The sequence below is a fragment of the Lathyrus oleraceus genome, chromosome 7 (genome assembly GCF_024323335.1).
Source record: "Lathyrus oleraceus cultivar Zhongwan6 chromosome 7, CAAS_Psat_ZW6_1.0, whole genome shotgun sequence".
NCBI classification, from domain to species: Eukaryota; Viridiplantae; Streptophyta; class Magnoliopsida; order Fabales; family Fabaceae; genus Lathyrus; species Lathyrus oleraceus.
In genome coordinates this window covers 196,649,441-196,670,393 of record NC_066585.1, presented here as the reverse complement: position 1 = coordinate 196,670,393, position 20,953 = coordinate 196,649,441, and the positions used below count along the sequence as shown (strand labels likewise).

The 20,953-nt window shown below is 34.2% G+C and overlaps 1 protein-coding gene across 1 annotated transcript; it reads left to right on the top strand.

Moving 5' to 3' along the window:
• The first annotated feature begins 14,448 nt into the window (after positions 1–14,448).
• On the top strand, positions 14,449–15,008 carry LOC127108323 (protein RALF-like 19). The gene has a single exon (XM_051045785.1). The coding sequence runs from the start codon at positions 14,559–14,561 to the stop codon at positions 14,895–14,897; it is 339 nt and encodes a 112-aa protein (XP_050901742.1). The 5' UTR covers positions 14,449–14,558; the 3' UTR covers positions 14,898–15,008.
• The last annotated feature ends 5,945 nt before the right edge of the window (positions 15,009–20,953 follow it).

Below are 20,953 nucleotides of genomic sequence, written 5' to 3'. Positions count from 1 at the left end.
CCTCTCTTCCCTTACCGCCCCAGTGGTTTAAGATGCTCCTCATGATGATGAACACTTTATCAATCATTTAATTCGAATTGCACTAAAGTCTATGAACAAAGGAGAATACCTTGAGCAACTGGGTCATTCATCATGTACCCAATGATAACCTAGACAAGGATATGAATTTTACACTCTCATCATTCTTTGTTACTTAAGGCTCATGGCATACAACTTGAATCACGATTGATAAGTTGCTGATGGAGACTCTTGATTGTTGCACTGTTGCTTTCTAAAGTGAGACTTGACAATCATGTGATTTGAATTGTCCTAAAGTATATGAATAAAGGTGAATACGATGAGCAACTGGGTCATACGTTGTGTACCCAAAGATATTTAGAATGAGTCATTGGAATTATCCACTATCATTTATTCCATATTTATTAAGGCTCATGTCACACAATACAAATCTTGATTGACAAGCTCTTGAAGAAACACCTTTTATATGCTTTGCATAATCCACTGATTGATTTGTCGGGGATGCCTTGCATAAAAGTATGAACTTGAGGCCTTGAGATCCACAACATTACAAAAATTAGTCCTATCAAGTGACTAAGGGACTTTTGATCACTTGAATAGACTGTGGGATTATACACAAATCCAAGGACTTAGCTAATCAAAATTTCTTTTGATCAACTTGAATCAAAGGGATTGAATTAAGGTTAATTATGTGAAACCCAATTTAAAGGTTAATAAAATGATATGTACAAACCCTAAACTAGGGGGTCATGCCATGGATAAGGTGAAGGTTAATCAAATGATATGTACAAACCCTAAGCTAGGGAATCTCAAGTCAAGGGTTGAGTAAAAAGGTAAAAATGGGAGGGAAAATTTTGGGGTATGACACCCTTTTCAAGATTTTGGACGTATTTCCCAACACTCTGGGTCATGGGGATTTCTCCCTAAGATTCCTTCAAACCATGTCTAGATGTATCGACGACTTTGGTCGACCCTTCATAGTTGGTTTGTCAACCACTTTCCAGTAATTCTTCTTTAAAGAAACTTAATTAATGTTCTCACATCTTTATGAAGATTCTTAATTCTTTATGACAACGTATTTTCATTGACATTCTTTGTTGAATTTCTAGTAGCTGAAAATCCAAGTGTAACACATGTCCACCTGTTCTTCTGTGACCTATGTATTTTGTCTGTTTTTTCTTCTAGAGATGGTTGATTCGTCTGGAGAGTAGTGATAACTCATATTCTTCTTCAGAACTTTCTTCAGACTCTTCTTCATCAACTTGAAGAGATTTTGCCTTTTCTGATCTACTTTTGGACTTTGAAGCCACAAACTTGATCTTTTTATGAGGCTCATCTTCCTCAAGCTAAATCTCATGACTTCTCATAGAACTTATAAGTTCCCCCAGAGTAGTCTTGTTCAGATCCTTTGACACCTTTAGTATTGTCACTATTGATATCCATTTCTTATGCATACTTTTGATGAATTTCTTTACATGATCTGCAGTGGTATAACCTTTGTTCAAGACTTTTAATCCAGCCACAAGAGTTTGAGATCTTGAGAAAATTTTCTCAATCATTTCATACTCTTTCATTTTAAAGGATTCATATTCCTGGACTAAAGCCAAGGCTTTAGTTTTTTTAACTTGATTATTTTCTTCATGAGTCATTTTCAAGGAGTCAAATATAGACATAGCAGAGTCTCTATTTGTTATCTTTTCCTACTTATAGTAGGAAATGGCATTCAACAATATAATTCTGGACTTATGATGATTCTTGGGATCCTTCATTTGCTGATCGCTCATTTTTCTTCTCTCAAGCTTAGTGTTATTGTCATCTAGAGGATATGTATAACCATCTAATGTAAGACCCCAATTTTGACCCTAAGATCCCTCATGTAACTTCATCATAGGCATTAGCATGAGATCATACCTTGGCATCCTCCTTCCCTCTTTTTCATTGGGTTTGATCACCAAATACTTTGTGATTGTATCATACTTGTATTTTATCATTTCACAAACCAAAATACCCAAAATATGTCTTTGTATTTGCCTAACTCTTTTGTAGGAAAGGCATGATCACATTGATTCATCAAGTTCACATCTAGGGTTTGAGGCCCTCATGAACAAAGAGCACAACCAAGAATTGATCCAAGAATGGTTATGAGCATCATATATGAGTCCCAATGTTCTCTACATGTTATATTGATCAAGTTTTCTTCAAGAGTTTGGGGGTGATTTGCCTTGGAAACCCTAGTTTGACTGGGTATCTTGAGTAACTTCTCCAACAAGCTATTGAATGAGAATTGCAATCCAAAACGCAGCAGAAATTAAAATTTTCTCCTTTAGAGATCCTTACGAATGGGCATCATCAGTGATAGAATATTTACCTCTTGTGACAGTTGAAACCTTTGATGCAGATCTCTTGTGACGATTGAAACCTTTGATGCAGATCTACAGAGCGATCACGAACGTTGAACGATGACAACGTCTCTACTCAGTCCACACAAACAAATTCCTTCAATCTCAGTGCTAGCTGGTAGGAATGAAGGCATTGAGTGTGTGTGTGTGTGTGTGTGTGTGTGTGTGTGTGTGTGTGAGAGAGAGAGAGAGAGAGAGAGAGAGAAAACGAAAATGCAACCGCAATGAATGCTTCTACACAAGGGTTCTATTTATAGAACCACTTGTGTGAGCTTAAAGCTAAAAAGCCCACTTAAGTGTATTTTGGCCCATATCTTATAATATGCCCAAAATCACTTAAGCATGTGGTACCTTACCATATTTCGTATTCTACTTAAGTACACCGTACCTTACGATGTTCTATAATTCACTTAAGTACACCGTACCTTACGGTGTTCCTTAGTTACTCTATCTCTCATCAATCCATCCTTTGTGTGTGACCCTGTAGGTTTTCGCGACGTTGACAATTATATTAAATCACGCATTTAACATAATAAACAGTGAGCGGTATCTAGCAACACATCACTGCTACCCAAGACACGAAAATGTCATGTGATTTGACAAAACCTTTTGTGATAATGCTTATGTGTAGAATTACCCTTTTGCCCTTATGTCTATATTGAACACAAGGCATAAACCGTGCCATCCTTGTCCAGTTCAATATTGGGCCAATAGACATTTATCCTGTTAAGCAGGATGGGCAAATTCCATCTAGGTCACTCATGTCCCTCAGCATGCTTCGTGGAGTACCCATCAAATGTCTTTATGGTTATCTAGTTATGGACAATGTTTGATCAGCAATAAAGCACTCGACTCTACATCTAAGGTCCATAGTGGTTTCAGGTCGAAGGGTGGTATACACCATTATCACCATGAGAATAACTTATGACACTTTGCATAACTTTCTATATAGTATTCTCTTAGCGGGTCAATCCAGTATAAATATTACTCTTAATATGCATACCTATGTTTAAGACTTGATAACTCCTTATCCATGATCCATGAGATGTGATCATTAGTCTATATACATAATAGTCTTAATGCTTTAATGTTATCCCACTTCACAATAAAGCTCGACTACGGATACTTTAAGAATAGTGTCCTTATGTTTAATGTGATCTCATGATCAAGTCACACTTGATACATTAAAAGGACTAGCTATTCTAGGGACTTTATTAAACAAACGTAATAAAGAAAAAGCCTTTAAATAATTCGATACAAGTACCAAAAGTATTGGCCTCTAGGGCTTACACCAACATCTATCTCACCAATTGATCAAATTTCTCAAGGGACACTTAAAAATTCATCATATTATGCATATATGATCTACCATGAACCAAGAAAGTCAAGAGAATTGAAAGTTAGCAAGTTGGTTGATGGTGGTTGGCCAGATGAATTCATCTGATCAAAACTGGGTCTGCCTAGACCCTATCTCCTACAATTTTCACCATATTAAAATGTTTACAAGAGAAAACTTACTCTAAATACCATTCCAAATAACTTTCATGTTGATACCTAGATCTAGTTTTTCTTGGAAAATCATTTTCTATGTTGAAACATTATAGGTCATTTTGTCTAAACCCTAATTTGAAAGTCAACTTCCCAAGGCCATAACTTGCTCAATTTTTATGAGATGAAAGGTTTCCAAGTTTCATAACCAAATTCAATGTGTCTAACTAAACTTTTATGTTTGGATTGGGAGCTAATTCAACTTTTTTGAGCATGTGATATGAGGTTACATTATAGGTCACTTTTGACCTATACCATTGATCAAGTGATCTTTCCAAACTTCAAAAATGCATAACTCTATCATTTCAAATCCAAATGACATTAAATTTGTGACTATTTTTAAGGTCTTTGAAAGAGCTACAACTTTTATGAAGACACTTTTCTCATTCGAAGCTCATATGAAAAGTTAAGCAAGGTGGAACATTCAGACATATGGCTTGACACTTAGAAAAATTTTGATATGTCAAAAATTTACGAACTTCCACCTCAAATTTATTCATGATACAAACTCCAAATGGAAAAGTGTTGAACGTGAAAGTTATTACTCTCAATCTCACCTTTCCAAAGAGCTCAAATTCATACATTATGGACAAGGAATGCATAGGCTGCGCATGGCATAAACATGGTGTCATCACTTGGCAAGGATCAAACTTCAAATCTTCATGTACACCTGCCTTGCAACCCAAGTTGAATTCAGACTATCCCACACTCATTTATGGACTTAGGGAAATGATTTTATTGGCCTATGCACGCCCATGCACCCATGCATCATCAATACCAAATTTGGAAAGTGGATTTCAAGTGTGCAAAAAGCAATGGTTTCAGCTATAAATAGAGCCTCATATGCTCAGCATTTGACACACATTGGCGCCAGCTTTGATCCCCAATCTCTAACCCTCACATTGCAAAGGATAATCCTGAAAAATTCACTTGAATTTGAGTTTGAATTTCCACTATTTTGAAATTCAAAACTCTAGGGATCCACAACCTTTTGAGCATTTAATCCTTCTTCTGCAAGCATTTGGAGTGAGATCAAGCACGAGCAAAAGCAAGATCAGTTGAATCCAAACCTCCATTGAAGGTATTTTTCAGAAACTTTGATCTCTTCGATTCTATCTAATTCTTGCTCAATTCTATTGATTCTTTGGTTGTCTAAAGTTCTACCAATGTAGGCAAGAAGATTGAGTTGCTTATAGGCCAAATTGAAGCCACCCAGTTCATGTACCTCAAATTTCAACTCCATGTATCTCTCAATATACTTGGAGTTAGAGTGAATTGATGCTAGATTCGAACTCCGTGCCATATTTACTTTGAAATCATGTCCTTGTTTTTAATTTTGGTGATGGTTATGACTGAACTAGTTCGACGAGGTTCGCGGGAGAAGACAACCGGTCATTGGCCGCCGGTGGTGTGCTGGATGGTTCTGAGTCATAGGATCCTTTTAAAATGATCTAATCATGAGCGTTCCTTTTGAATACCAACTGTGTGGCGCGCTGACTTAAGTGCACGATGGAACGCGCGTTGGTGGCCACTTGATATGCACCTCAATTAATGAGGAAGATCAAGTGGTCCACGTTTTTTATGATATTTTAATTTTCATTTTGATTGCTTTATTTTCAATAATTCATATTAAATTTAATACTGATCCAAAAAATATGGGACTTTCACCAAATATTTTCAAATATTTCCCTCTTTCATATTCTGAATTAAAAATATTTTTTGGATCATTATTAATATTTTTCATGAATTAATTGATTTTGCATTTGTTTTTAATTGTTTAAAAATATTTTTAAATGTCCAAAAATTATGATTTTTTATCTCCAAGGTCCTTTGACCTTGTTTGACCTATGATAAATCTCATGGCCATTTCTTTGGTGTTTTGATGAGATTTTAGGAATTGGACAAACCATATTTAATTTAAATGCACTATTTTAGTATTTTTAATTTAAATAAATGCCAAATAAATTTGTTGACCAATTGTGATGACTTGTTTATGTTTGACTCTTGTTGGGCCTTGGTCAAGGTTGATTTGACTTTGTCAAATTAATATCATTGGATTTAGGGGATTGATGGAATGTACATTCCATCTCCCAAAATGAATGGATGATATTAATTTGGTAAAAGTCCTCCTTTGACCAATTTGTGTTTTAATCCATTTCCCTCCCACTTCATCTTATTCCCTTTCTTCACTCATTCATTCCATTTGGCCTATGATATCTCAAAATCCTAAGGCTAGTTGATTGAAAAATTGACATGAGTATGGATGAGATTAGGCCACCCCTTTTGCATATTCTTTTTGTGTGTGGTATGTTTCATGAGCATAGTCTAATATACTATGTCTCTAACATGCATTAACACTAAAATTTTATTGCCCGATCTCAAATAGTTGTGTCTTCTACATAAGTCCAATTACGATTGCTTAACATAGCGCTAAATTTGTGACATAAAAGGCATAAGCATTCTAGTTAGTGAGATTGTAAGTCTCCCCTCTTTCATGGTATTATGTGGAAACTTGGTCTTTTTTCCTTCCTTTGGAAGATTTCTTCGTTCAAGGATCCATGCTTGTGATAAGTGGGTTGAGTGTTCTTCAAAGAATGACTTTAATTAAAAAGCAAAATCAAAGCAATACTAACTTCTAACCTATTAAATACTAACTTTTAATTTCAAACCCTTTACTTTAATGCCATTTAATTTTTTGCTTTTATTCATTTGCCATTGTTCATATCATCCTATTTATTTATGTTAATGCAATTTTCACTTTGTCCATTTGGACCATATTGTGTGATATATTTTGTTTGTGTATATTTTGTTTGTTTGTGTGGTCTTTGACCATTAATGTACATAATAACAACAAAAAAAACCCTAAAAACTTTTGTGTGGACTGTTGCTTTGATCTTGGACAAATGGACTTAGAATATAGGCAACCTTCCTATGCTAAAGGACTTGGTCAATGCCAACTTATTGAGAAACCAAGTGCTTGCAATTTGAAACTTCATCTGATACATCATTCAAGATCCTTTTGAGTTCATCTGCAACATAATCATTGTGAAGCTGTTATGTTGAACCTGTGACTTGTGGAATTCATAAGTTACATGGGCTATTTTGGAGAAGATCATGGAATGGATAAGCTTGGATGTGGCTATCTTTATTTGATGCCTTGATCTTCAAGATAATATAATATTGTATTGTGTTGTTTGATTCTAAAAGTCCAAGGGAATTCTGGGTTTCTATTGACATTCTTGTCTATTGGATTGCTACCCACTTAGTCAAATCTTTTCAACTCTAAACTTTTAAATTTTGTACATAGGGTAGTCTTTTCATCTTCTCTCCATTTATTTAATTTCAAAATCTCTTTCTCCATTTTTCAAAATCTTCTTTGTGTGAACTACTTTTGTTCTAAACTTTGACCACTTTGCAAAAAGATAGAAACTTTGGCCTTATGCCATTGCATTTTCAAAATTCTTTTCTTAAATCAAACTTGCAAATAAACTTAACTATACTTGACCTAAACTTTCAAAAAGCCAAAAATAACTAACTCATTCAAACCATTTTAGGCATTTGTGCCTTTCAAACTTAAATTTTGTTAAAAGTAATGCATCCACTTTGAAATTTGTATTAAGAACTACGAGGTTTTGATCCCTCATATTTATGTTGGTACGTAGGTATAAGACCGAAGGTCTTGTCAAACAAAAAAATATAATCAATAAATTCTTTTCTCACCCCCCCATTATATTTGTTTGTAAACATCACTTTATACCAAGTACATATGCACACAAAAAGGGCTCCCTAGGAGTACCTAGGACACTTTGGGTGTTAACACCTTCCCTCTATGTAACCAACCCCCTTACCTATAATCTCTGACATTTTATTAGTTTTGATTTGAAAACTTCTTACTTTTTGGGTTTTGTTCTTACTTTTTCCATTTTCCTTTGGAAACAATAAAAACGCGGTGGCGACTCTTGTTATTTGATCTCTAGCTTGTCAATAGCTTGATGATCATGAATTTACCGCTACATCTAACACTAAATCCCTTAGGTTAGCATCATACCCACAGAAGAAACTTTCAATTCTATCCTTCCAGTAATCAAACTTTTCTCTATCAAATACTAGAGGTTTAACATAGTAGTGACCATTGTTGTTTGTATATTACTTCTCACCACTGGTAGACGTCACTGTATGTTTCAATAAAAAGTTGGATCTTTATCTGACACGGTTAAGTGTTTTGACACAAATTTGTCAATATCATAACCAGGGCTCTGATGCCAATTGAAAGTTCAAGAAACACAAGAAATGAGGTTTGCATTGGGTTTTAAGAATGATAATTTTTCGCAACCCAAAACAACAACTTAAAGCAAAACATAGAATGATAAAGAACACGAGTACTTTTATCCAGGTTCGCCATTAACAAGGCTACCTTCATTCCACCCACTTGGGTGATTTGCCTTAGACAAGGACTTAATCCAATAATCAACACTAATTACAAATACAGTGACAACCTGTCAAGAACTTCTTAAGGATTATGACTCACGTCTCCTAAGAAAACCGACGGTCACTGACTCCTTAAGAACCTTACCTACCCGGTCGCTTTGGAAGATTTCAACCTCAATAACAACCTACTTTTGACTTCTCAAGAGCCTGACCTAACCCGGTCGCTTGAGGATTACAATCAAAGTTGTAATAATTAGTTTTGTGTTTACAAGATGCTTCAGATAAGTAGATACACAATTTTACAATCAAGTATTACACTTAACAAGAATATTCAAAGATTTTTTTTATAAGTGTATAGTGTAAGCAACACTTCTTATTTTCTGTATAAGTTTCCTGAGTGTGAGCGTTGATCAATATTTAGTGTGCGTATCAAGTCTTTTTCTTTAATCTTTAAAGACCTCTTTAAATAGATGTGAAATAGATCCGTTAGAGGTGAAAATGGAATATCCTCTAAGTATCCATTGCAAAGTGATCATTTTAGGTGCAACACTAGAGTGGCGATGTAGCCTGTAGTTGGTAAAGATGATGGGATGCAAAAGACTTCTTTTACACATAGTATAATACTTTATGGAAAAAGTAGATTTGCTTTTGTACTTTTGTAATATCAAATATTTGTTGACTTTTGATACAAATACTAATAGTCAGAGGCTTCATATGCAAGTGGATTGAAGCTTGAGTAGTAATAAGAGTCTGTCTTCAAAATCTTTTGTAAGACTTCATAGTCTTTGGAATGCTGGCTTCTGAGACTTTCATATGCAGATGGTCAAAGATTTTATATAGAGTTTGTCTAGATAACTTCTGTTCAGAATGTTTACCTGATAGATCAAAGTTAACTTGTTTGATCACTTATATTATTTGGTTCAGAGCTTGGAAATCTTCAGAGCCAGAATCTGTTTCCAATTTTTAGCACACTCAACAAAATGGTTAGAGTACGGAATTATTCTCTACAATTAGTTATCATCAAAACTTAAGGATAGTTTTAGAATCAAACTTGTTCCAACAATAGAAGGTACCGAGGCAGATGGTTATATAGAAGAAATCTGAGCTTTAAAAATACATGATAAAGTTGTCAAATGATTAAGGGAGGGTAAATCAATTGTTCAACCATGAATTAAAAGGAAATGCCTCCAAAATATTATTAAAGTTTGTAAAGTGGATGCGTGTTTAGTTTTAGAATCAAAATCAAGGCAGTAGAAGAGCTCAGAGTTTCAACCTTATAGAGAAGCTCTCAAGTGGATTGGACAACAAAATGGGCAGTTAGGAGGTCAGGTGGTAATCTTATTTTGTGAAGGTCAGAGGAAGATATGTAATGAGTTGGTTGAGTTTAAATGTAGGAAACCTAAGGGAGAGTGGTGTATAAAGGGCGACTTCAATGCCATTAAAAACCATTGTAAGAGGAAAGGGAATTCACTATATGTAAATAGAAGTGAATTACTATAGCTTTCCCCATTTATTGAACCTTCAAGTGGTGGATTTTCCTTTGAGGGGAAACTCTTTTACCCTGATTAATTTAGAGGGGGTGTTATGATTAGATTAGATAGGTTTCTTCTATCAAAAGGTTTAGTAGACAAGTGGAAGATTGTATATCAATTGGTTGGTGAGAGGGAAGTTTCCGACCATAGACATATATGGATTAAAGAAAACAATGTAAATTAGGGGCTTAAACCGTTTAAGATCTTCAATTGTTAGTTTGACCATCCAGATTTTGAATCCTTTGTGGAGAGCGTTTGAAAATATAATCTTGTGCACGGTAAGTGTGCTTATGTGATGGAGGAAAAAATGAAAAATTCGAGATAGAAGTTTAGATGGTGTAATGTAGAGGTGTTTGGGGTGATTAACTTAAATGTGGAGGAAGATTTTAAAGAGCTCAATGTGTTAGAATTGAGGAATCTTTTCATTTTGGTGAGGATGATGGAGATAGCTTGGTTCACAAGAGAATGGAAGCGTCAAAAATATTTTGGTCTAATTGGAAAACTAAGGAGAGTATGTTAAGAAAAAACAAGGTTTAGATTAGAGAAGAAGATGCAAATATTAGGTTCTTCCATTAGTTCATGAAGCATATATTTAGGAAGAATGACATCATGTTTCTCTCTACTCCCCAGGGTATGTTAACTCAAGTTTAAGATATCAAGGAAGAAATCAAAGATCATTTCTTGGATAGATTTAAAGAATCTAGTAGCAGGTTTCAAAGTTTTGAGTGATGAAGAGGTATGTTTATTGGAAGTTCTTTTTTATGTAGAGGAAATTAAAGAAGCTATTTGGGAGAATGAGTTCGATAAGAGTCAGAGGCCCGACAAATTCAATATGGGGTTCTTCAAAGTATATTGGAATACTATCAAAGAGGATTTAGTAGCCTATGTGAATGAATTTTATTCATCACATAAGTTACCGAAAGCGATTTTAGCAAGTTTTTTAACTTTGATCCCTAAGAAGGAGAGAATCCTCAAGAAGCTGATGGTTTTTGTCCCATTTGTCTGGTATCAAGTTTGTATACAGTTGTGGTGAATATTTTAGCATCTAGACTAAAAAAGGTTATGCCTTCTTTAATTGCTAGAAATTAATCATCTTTTGTCGAGAATAGACAAACGCTCGATGGTGTGTTAGTGATTAATGAGGTGGTGGATTATGCTAAGAGGTTTAGAAAAGAGTATTTTATTCTCAAAATTGATTTTGAGAAGACCTACAATACGGTTTCTTGGAATTATCTCAGATGTATCATGGGATTGATGATGGGCTTTGGGGCTAGGTGGTTGAAGTGGATGGAGAAATGTGTGTTTAATAGTAGTTTTTAATTTTAGTTAATGGTAGTCTTACCAAAGACTTTGAAGCAAGTAGATGTTTAAGACAAGGGGATCCCTTGTGCCCTTTTTTTTATTTCTCTTGGCAGCAGAAGGTTTGATAGGTCTGATTAAGAATGCTATAAATAAGGGAGACTTTCGTCCTTTCAAAATTAATAAAGAGAGACATTTCGAGTTAGTACAATTTGGCGATGATACGCCGATTCTCGGGGAGGTTACTTGGTCTAACTTATGGAGCATCAAAGGTTTTATGAGGGGGTTTCAAATTCGTGTATGATTTGAGTGTTAATTTTCACAAAAGCAAACTTTATGGGATCAATGTAAATGGGTCCTTCTTAGAAGCAACTTCTGCCTTTCATTCTTCAAGTATAGTCTAACTCCCTTTTATGTTTTTAGGAGTTCCCGTAGGTGCCAATCCTAGGAGGAAAGATACTTGTAACACCATTTGGATCAATTTCATAGCAAGCTAGCGTTATGGAGAGAGAGAAACTTATCCATTGGGGATAGGGTAACTTTGTCGAATTCAGTTAGTTTAACAATTCACTTATTCTCATTCTTTAAGGTGCCAAGAGTGGCTATTAATGAAATCATCAAAATCCAAAGGGCTTTCTTATGGAGGGAGAAGAAGGAAAGAGGATGATTAATTGGACTAGTTGGCATAAGGTGTGTGTTGGGGGATTTTTTCACTAGAGAACATTGAACATTGTGAGAGTTCTTCTTTTTAGAGCAACACATTTGTGAGATACAAACCACATATTCATCCAAAACCTTAAGGTGATAGGTGAATGTATTTTTTTATTTATAAATGCTTAAGTCTCCACATTTCCAACCAATGTGGGACTATTATCCACACTACTCACACTTGCTACATTCTCAACACTCCCCCTCAAGTGTGAGTCCACAATGCTCCCCCTCAAGTGAAAGGTCTTCTTACTTCCACAAACTCTTGTACCGCACAAAACGTTTCTTATTCACCACCCTGATGCCGTTGACACTCTTCAACGGAATGTTTTCATACTCACCACCCTTGTGGCGTCGTTGACTTTTGATACAAGTAAGTCGATCCCTTTCGGGAACCAAAGGCTCATGATACCATTTGTTGGAGGAGTTTTTCACTTGGGAGCATTGAACATTGTGGGACTTCTTCTTTTTAGAGCAACACCTTTGTGAGAGACACATCACATATTTACCCAAAACCTTAAGATAATAGATGAGTGGGTTCTGTCACTTATAAATGCTCAAGTCTTCACATTTCCAACTAATGTGAGACTATTACTCACACTACTCAGACTTGCTACATTCTCAATAGTGTGTATGAATAAGACCAAGTGTCGGTTAGGAATCAAACATTGTGAGCTTTTTTAATTTATCTCTTTTGTCTAAATGGAAATGGAGAATCCTTAAAGAAAAGGATGCTATATGGCAAGGTTTATTTTCTTTCAAATATGGAGATATCATAGCCCAACTTAGTGAGGATATTACTAGGGTAGTAGATGTGAAAGATTCTCTGTGGTGGAGAGATTTAAAAATCCTTGGCTTGACTCATTTGGTGGTTCTTAGTTCTTTTGCTAGATGTATCAAAGAAAAATTGGGAAAAGACGAGTATATAGGATTTTCGAAAATCTAGTTGGATTGGTAGAGAGGTTCTGAGTGTTCAATTTCAAAAGTAAATTTGATCGGTGAAGTTTGGAAATGGGATTTGCAGCTGTTACATATTAATTTGGACAATCTGACTGATGCAGGGAGAACTCAGTTTTCTGAATTGGCATTAATTATTCATGGTATGTCTTTGAATAATTCGGTTGAAGATTCGTTCATGTGGTGGAGGGATCGACATGTTCAGTAAAATCTTGTTACATGTGGCTGTCCAATTAATTGAATGCAGGTACCTCAGTTCCAGGGCCGACCCAAAACATTTCGAGGCCCTGATCTAATCTTTCATGTTGAACTCTAATAAAAAAAATATTGAAAAAAAGAAACTAAAATTTTATTTAAATTGTAAATAATATTAAAAGATATAGTAAAAAATGATTATAAAAATAAAATTCAACAATAATACATCTTTAGAAAAATTATATTTCTTTTTATATAAAAAACTCGAGTCATAAATAATATTGTATGATAGTTTATCATAAAATTTTAATAATAAATGAATGAGTTATATGATTGATCTTTAATATTATCTAAAAGTTATTATTTAAAAATTTTAAAATAATTAAAATAGTGACTATTCTCTTTGTTCTGGAGTTCGTATAATGAAAAAATTTATATAATTTATTCACGATATATAACAATAAGGTATAGAGTTGAGAGCTAATAACAAAATATTTATTATATAAATTAAGGTTTCCCAATTATTCATACAGTGGAAGGTGGTGTAGTGGTTAAACTATATAATATTTTAGTTTGAATAATTATGTTCGATTCCGCTGGGCCACTACATAAACATTAAACATATGTTTAATAAACTATATATATAATAAGTATTTAATGTATTTTTAATATTTGAGGCCCCCTAATTTTTGAGGCCCTATGCGGTGGCACACCTCGCACACCCACATAGCCTGCCATGCTCAGTTCCAGCATAGATTCAACATGCTTTGGATAGGATTTGTTTCATGTTCAGTTGCAAAATTTTTGTGGAGTATTGTATTTAATTGTTTGGAGATTGAGTTGCCTGCTTCTATATAAACACTTGAGGCATTCTTTAGGTTGTTTATAAAGCTGCTAGTGCTCAAAGTCAAGACTTCTAAGGCTCAAGGTGGTTTAAGATTTCTCTCTATTTTCCTAGAAAATCATTTATTGAATCCCTCTCTTCCCTCACCGGTGATTTAAATTGTACCATACAATTTTAAATCTCACTTAAATTTATCAATTTTAATCATTAATTAACATATTTATTTTAATATTTTTAATATAATAATAATCAAATAAACTTCCTTTGATTGAATTAGATGAATGGTTTTGAAGGTGTTTTGAGCCTATATTAGTAATTGGAGTATGCCACTTTTAGAGTCAAAAGACAAATTTAGCATCTTACATTGCAAAATTAGTTATGCATTGGTAATACCATTACCACATTCACCAAATATAAGAGAAAACTTAGGAGCAATAAACGGGACATTACCCAAAATCACGTTAAATCACAAATAAAACACCAACAACAAACACTATTTTTTAACTTGTATACTATTTTATCCTCCTATTTCCCACATCTACCTAGAAGAGAAGGAACAAAGGCAATAAACACAAGAGATTTTCTCTTCTCTCTTTCTCTCAAAGAAACAAAAAAGTCATATTATCTATCATGAAAAACATAAGGCCATGGCTTGCTCTCTTCGTGCTAGCCATGGCGATCACCATGGTAGCCGCTGAAGCTTCTAAAGTTCACGAATTTAGCTTTCACCACGGCGTCAGCGTGGGTGACCTCATCGGCGAAGACAACGAGATGATGATGGATTCTGAGTCAAATCGTCGATCCCTTGCCGGGAGGAAAAAATACATTAGCTATGGTGCACTAAGGGCTAACCGAATCCCATGTGGTCGTCGTGGACAATCTTACTATGATTGCCAGAAGAGACAACGGGCAAACCCTTATCGTCGTGGTTGCAATAGAATCACACATTGTGCCAGAAACACTGGTTAACTGATGCCAAACAAATCATGGAACATATATATGCATTTATTGGTACAATATATAATAATAATTATATAATAATATTATGGCTATTTCATTTTTTTTCAAGGATGAGTTGATTCTTGAAGAATAATAATAATAACATATTTCTTGCTACATTTTCTTAAGTATCCATTCAACAAAACTTACAGTTTTCATATGGTTTTTTTATTTTATTTTATTTGTTGAAATGTTGCACAATAATTTGTGATAATTTCATGGGATGTCAATGTATTAAGGGAACACAATGGTTTGTTCTCGTTTATATATGTGTGTAATTTAATATTAAGTATATAATTATTTCCCTTCTTTTTGTTATGTATATGAAAGAGTGAAAATGGAAAAGCTCCTATTTTTCTCTTTGTTTTCTGTTTATTCGTTCCATGTTATACATGTACATTCTGCGCATTAGTTATAGATTCGTGCAATACATCGTAAATCCTTGGCTTGACTCATTTGGTGGTTCTTAGTTCTTTTGCTAGATGTATCAAAGAAAAATTGGGAAAAGACGAGTATATAGGATTTTTAAAAATCTAGTTGGATTGGTAGAGAGGTTCTGAGTGTTCAATTTCAAAAGTAAATTTGATCGGTGAAGTTTGGAAATGGGATTTGCAGCTGTTACATATTAATTTGGACAATCTGACTGATGCAGGGAGAACTCAGTTTTCTGAATTGGCATTAATTATTCATGGTATGTCTTTGAGTAATTCGGTTGAAGATTCGTTCGTGTGGTGGAGGGATCAACATGGTTTTTCAGTAAAATCTTGTTACATGTGGTTGTCCAATTAATTGAATGCAGGTACCTCAGTTCCAGGGCCGACCCAAAACATTTCGAGGCCCTGATCTAATCTTTCATGTTGAACTCTAATAAAAAAAATATTGAAAAAAAGAAACTAAAATTTTATTTAAATTGTAAATAATATTAAAAGATATAGTAAAAAATGATTATAAAAATAAAATTCAACAATAATACATCTTTAGAAAAATTATATTTCTTTTTATATAAAAAACTCGAGTCATAAATAATATTGTATGATAGTTTATCATAAAAATTTAATAATAAATGAATGAGTTATATGATTGATCTTTAATATTATCTAAAAGTTATTATTTAAAAATTTTAAAATAATTAAAATAGTGACTATTCTCTTTGTTCTAGAGTTCATATAATGAAAAAATTTATATCATTTATTCACGATATATAACAATAAGGTATAGAGTTGAGAGTTAATAACAAAATATTTATTATATAAATTAAGGTTTCCCAATTATGCATACAGTGGAAGGTGGTGTAGTGGTTAAACTATATAATATTTTAGTTTGAATAACGATATTTGATTCCGCTGGGCCACTACATAAAGATTAAACATATGTTTAATAAACTATATATATAATAAGTATTTAATGTATTTTTAATATTTGAGGCCCCCTAATTTTTGAGGCCCTGTGCGGTGTCACACCTCGCACACCCACATAGCCAGCCATGCTCAGTTCCAGCATAGATTCAGCATGCTTTGGAAAGGATTTGTTTCATGTTCAGTTGCAAAATCTTTGTGGAGTATTGTATTTAATTGTTTGGAGATTGAGTTGCCTGCTTCTATATAAACACTTGAGGCATTCTTTAGGTTGTTTACAAAGCTGCTAGTGCTCAAAGTCAAGACTCCTAAGGCTCAAGATGGTTTAAGATTTCTCTCTATTTTTCTAGAAAATCATTTATTGAATCCCTCTCTTCCCTCACCGGTGATTTGAGTTGTACCATACAATTTTAAATCTCACTTAAATTATCAATTTTAATCATTAATTAACATATTTATTTTAATATTTTTAATATAATAATAATCAAATAAACTTCCTTTGATTGAATTAGATGAATGGTTTTGAAGGTGTTTTGAGCCTATATTAGTAATTGGAGTATGCCACTTTTAGAGTCGAAAGACAAATTTACATTGCAAAATTAGTTATGCATTGGTAATACCATTATCACATTCACCAAATATAAGAGAAAACTTAGGAGCAATAAACGGGACATTACCCAAAATCACGTTAAATCACAAATAAAATACCAACAACAAACACTATTTTTTAACTTGTATACTATTTTATCCTCCTATTTCCCATATCTACCTAGAAGAGAAGGAACAAAGGCTATAAACACAAGAGATTTTCTCTTCTCTCTTTCTCTTTAAGAAACAAAAAACTCATATTATCTATCATGAGAAACATAAGGCCATCGCTTGCTCTCTTCGTGCTAGCCATGGCGATCACCATGGTAGCCGCTGAAGCTTCTAAAGTTCACCAATTTAGTTTTCACCACGGCGTCAGCGTGGGTGACCTCATCGGCGAGGACAACGAGATGATGATGGATTCTGAGTCAAATCGTCGATCCCTTGCCGGGAGGAAAAAATACATTAGCTATGGTGCACTAAGGGCTAACCAAATCCCATGTGGTCGTCGTGGACAATCTTACTATGATTGCCAGAAGAGACAGCGGGCAAACCCTTATCATCGTGGTTGCAATAGAATCACACATTGTGCTAGAAACACTGGTTAACTAATGTCATACAAATCATGGAACATATATATGCATTTATTGGTACAATATATAATAATAATTATATAATAATAATTATATAATAATATTATGGCTATTTCCTTTTTTTTTTCAAGGATGAGTTGATTCTTGAAGAATAATAATAATAACATATTTCTTGCCACATTTTCTGAAGTATCCATTCAACAAAACTTACAGTTTTCATATGGTTTTTTTATTTTATTTTATTTGTTGAAATGTTGTATAATAAATTGTGATAATTTCATGGGATGTCAATGCATTAAGGGAACACAATGGTTTGTTCTCGTTTATATATGTGTGTAATTTAATATTAAGTATATAATTATTTCCCTTCTTTTTGTTATGTATATGAAAGAGTGAAAATGGAAAAGTTCCTATTTTTCTCTTTGTTTTCTGTTTATTCGTTCCATGTTATACATGTACATTCTGCGCATTAGTTATAGATTCGTGCAATACATCGTAATATTGGATTTGGATTGTTATTAACGTAAATCAAATGCTAGATTTTACAACGCTATGGACATAGTTCCTAACGTAGTTTGATTCCACTTCAATCTTTGTGAAGCAACAATCTATGGCAAGGATTATTGCATACAACATCGCACTAGCCTCAGCAACGATGGCATTATTGAACTTGAAACCAAGGATCTTCTCAATTGCCGCTACAACCACAAAGTCATCTACATCTCTAATCACCGTGCCTAGAGGCAGATCCATGGATTGATGATTTTTTTTGAAAGACAAACAGAAAAATGATATAAATAAAGGAGAGACGTTAAGGGCAAAATTACAAGAAAGTTCTAGGAAAAGGTATAAGGAGTACCAAAACCCAAACAAAAAGCAACAATAGCAAAGAATAGAAAGAAAATACCTCAAGCAAACAACAACCTCCACCATCTCAAAAAGATCAACTACGAGCAAAGAGAAAAACCCATCAAAACACAAGGTTAGAGCTAATCAATACAAGAGTACTTGAAGTACCAACAAGCCACAAAAGGAGCTAACAAGAACACAATTGATAGAGGTCGAAACCGCTCACCCCTATTAATTAAGAAACATGATAGGATTCTCCACTCAGGTTAAGAAAACACAAAAGTTGTTTGCTGACCTACTAAGATACCATTTTCGAGCCAAGAAGATGCACATATCCTCCCCTTCTTTATGAGTTACCGAAGATCCAGAAAAAACTATAGCGTTTAGGAATTTCCAAATCGACCAAACCACGACATGCCAAACCATCGTCAACCTCCCTATAATCCTAAGGACACTAAAAGAAGAGATAAACATCTAAAAAAGAGTGAGGAGATGACCAGGCAAAACGACACACCACACCCTAACCAACTAAAGATCTTATACCATACGGAATACGCAAACTCACAAGTCACAAAAAGATGAGAGGCAGACTCAATATGCAAGGAACACAATGGACATGAAATAGTCCCGGAGATCAGTGGGGCACCCCTCTTAAGTAAATTAACTATGGTTGGAATACGGTCCTAAAGTCGTTTACATCTCTAATCACCGTGCCCAGAGGCAGATACATGGATTGGTGATTTTTTTTGAAAGACAAACAGAAAAATGATATAAATAAAGGAGATACGTTAAGGCCAAAACTACAAGAAAGTTCTAGAAAAAGGCATAAGGAGTACCAAAACCCAAACAAAAAGCGACAATAGCAAAGAATAGAAAGAAAATATCTCAAGCAAATAGAAACCCCCACCATTTCAAAAAGATCAACTACGAGGAAAAAAGCAACCAAAAAAATCCATCAAAACACAAGGTTAGAACTAATCAATATAAGAGCATTTGAAGTACCAACAAGCCACAAAAGGAGTTAACAAGAACACAACTGATAGAGGTCGAAACCGCTCACCCCTATTAATTAAGAAACATGATAGGATTCTCCAGTTAGACCAAAAAAACACAAAAGTTGTCTGATGACCTACTAAGATACCATTTTCAAACCAAGAAGATGCACATATCCTTAACTTCTTTATGAGTTACTGAAGATCCAGAAAAACTATAGCGTTCAGGAATTTCTAAATCGACCAAACTACGATATGCCAAACCATCGTCAACCTCTCTGTAATCCTAAGGACACCAAAAGAAGAGCTAAACATCTGAAAAAGAGTGAGGAGATGACCAGGAAAAACGACACACCACCCTAACCACCTAAAGATCTTATACCATACAGAAAATGCAAACTCACAAGTTACAAAAAGATGAGAGGAAAATCAATTATACCAAAATGACGGTCAGGGAGGAAAGCACGAACTAGAAGGCGAGAATAAGCCCAATAAAAGTAAATAACACTTCAACATGGTATTAAACATAAACATGCATTTCATGGTAATGAAAGTTAACATCAACATTGCAAGCAAATAAATTTCAAAAAAATAGAAATAAATTAAAGCAATTATATAAAGAACCTGAAAAACTGGAATTAATGCGGAAATAACTTCGAGTATAAAGAACGGGACGAAAAATAACTTCTAATGCCGACACGATTACTTTGATCCAAGCTTACAATAAAAATCTTAAGAACTATGGTGTGATAGTCCTCCAGTGCAAGAGCTCTATCACTTTTGAATGTAATTTCTGCTGAAAACTAAGAATAAAACTTATGCGTAACAACTCCAACCCAAAATCTGATGAAAGCTACCAATATATAGTCATATGCTATTGGAAAATATCCATAAGCCGTGTGTAAATCGTGAAGAAAAAGTAGGGAAGTTGGTGGAGACTGAGCAAGTTGGTTTCCTTATTTTTCTGAACTACGCGTTCATGGCGAACGCCATGGTCTTACAAAGTGGAATAAGTGACTGATGAGATGCATGACAAACGCCATGCACCAAAATATGATGATTTATGTGCTTTTTCTTCATTTCTTTCTCTTTTTCCCAGTTTTCTTGTACGGGCTTCGATAAATACATGAAACAATTAAATAATACCGGCATAATACTAAAAAAGCATATGAAAATGACACTAAATTGCATGCGAATTGAGTCGAAATATGTATGAACTTTCACGTTATCAAACTCCCACAGACTTAAACATTTGCTTGTTCTCAAGCAATCAAACAACACAATAAACAGAATTAAGTCTGGTTTAAAACAATGGCACAATAAGACTTTTAATCATACACGGCTTCTTTGCTAATGTTAGATCAATAGGTACTAATTATCAATACCAAGGATATAGTAAAGATACAATTCCGTATTTCACGGTCAAAAACTCCCTCCTTATGCAACCCAGTCTGAATCATGCCATTATAACTTAACTTAGATCTCTTGTTCCTTTTCACCCCATTTCATTCTAGCGCAATTACATTAAGCTTGTTATCCGTATATACTCATGGTAAGTAAGCCTGTTATCCATACATACTCATGGTAAGTAAGCCTATTAGTGAATATGATCTCATCGTTATTTTATTTTTCTTTTCTTGGCGAATTGG

What these genes read in the sequence shown, in the direction of transcription:
- LOC127108323 (XM_051045785.1), top strand. Translation starts at nt 14,559, where the DNA reads ATGAAAAACATAAGGCCATGGCTTGCTCTCTTCGTGCTAGCCATGGCG.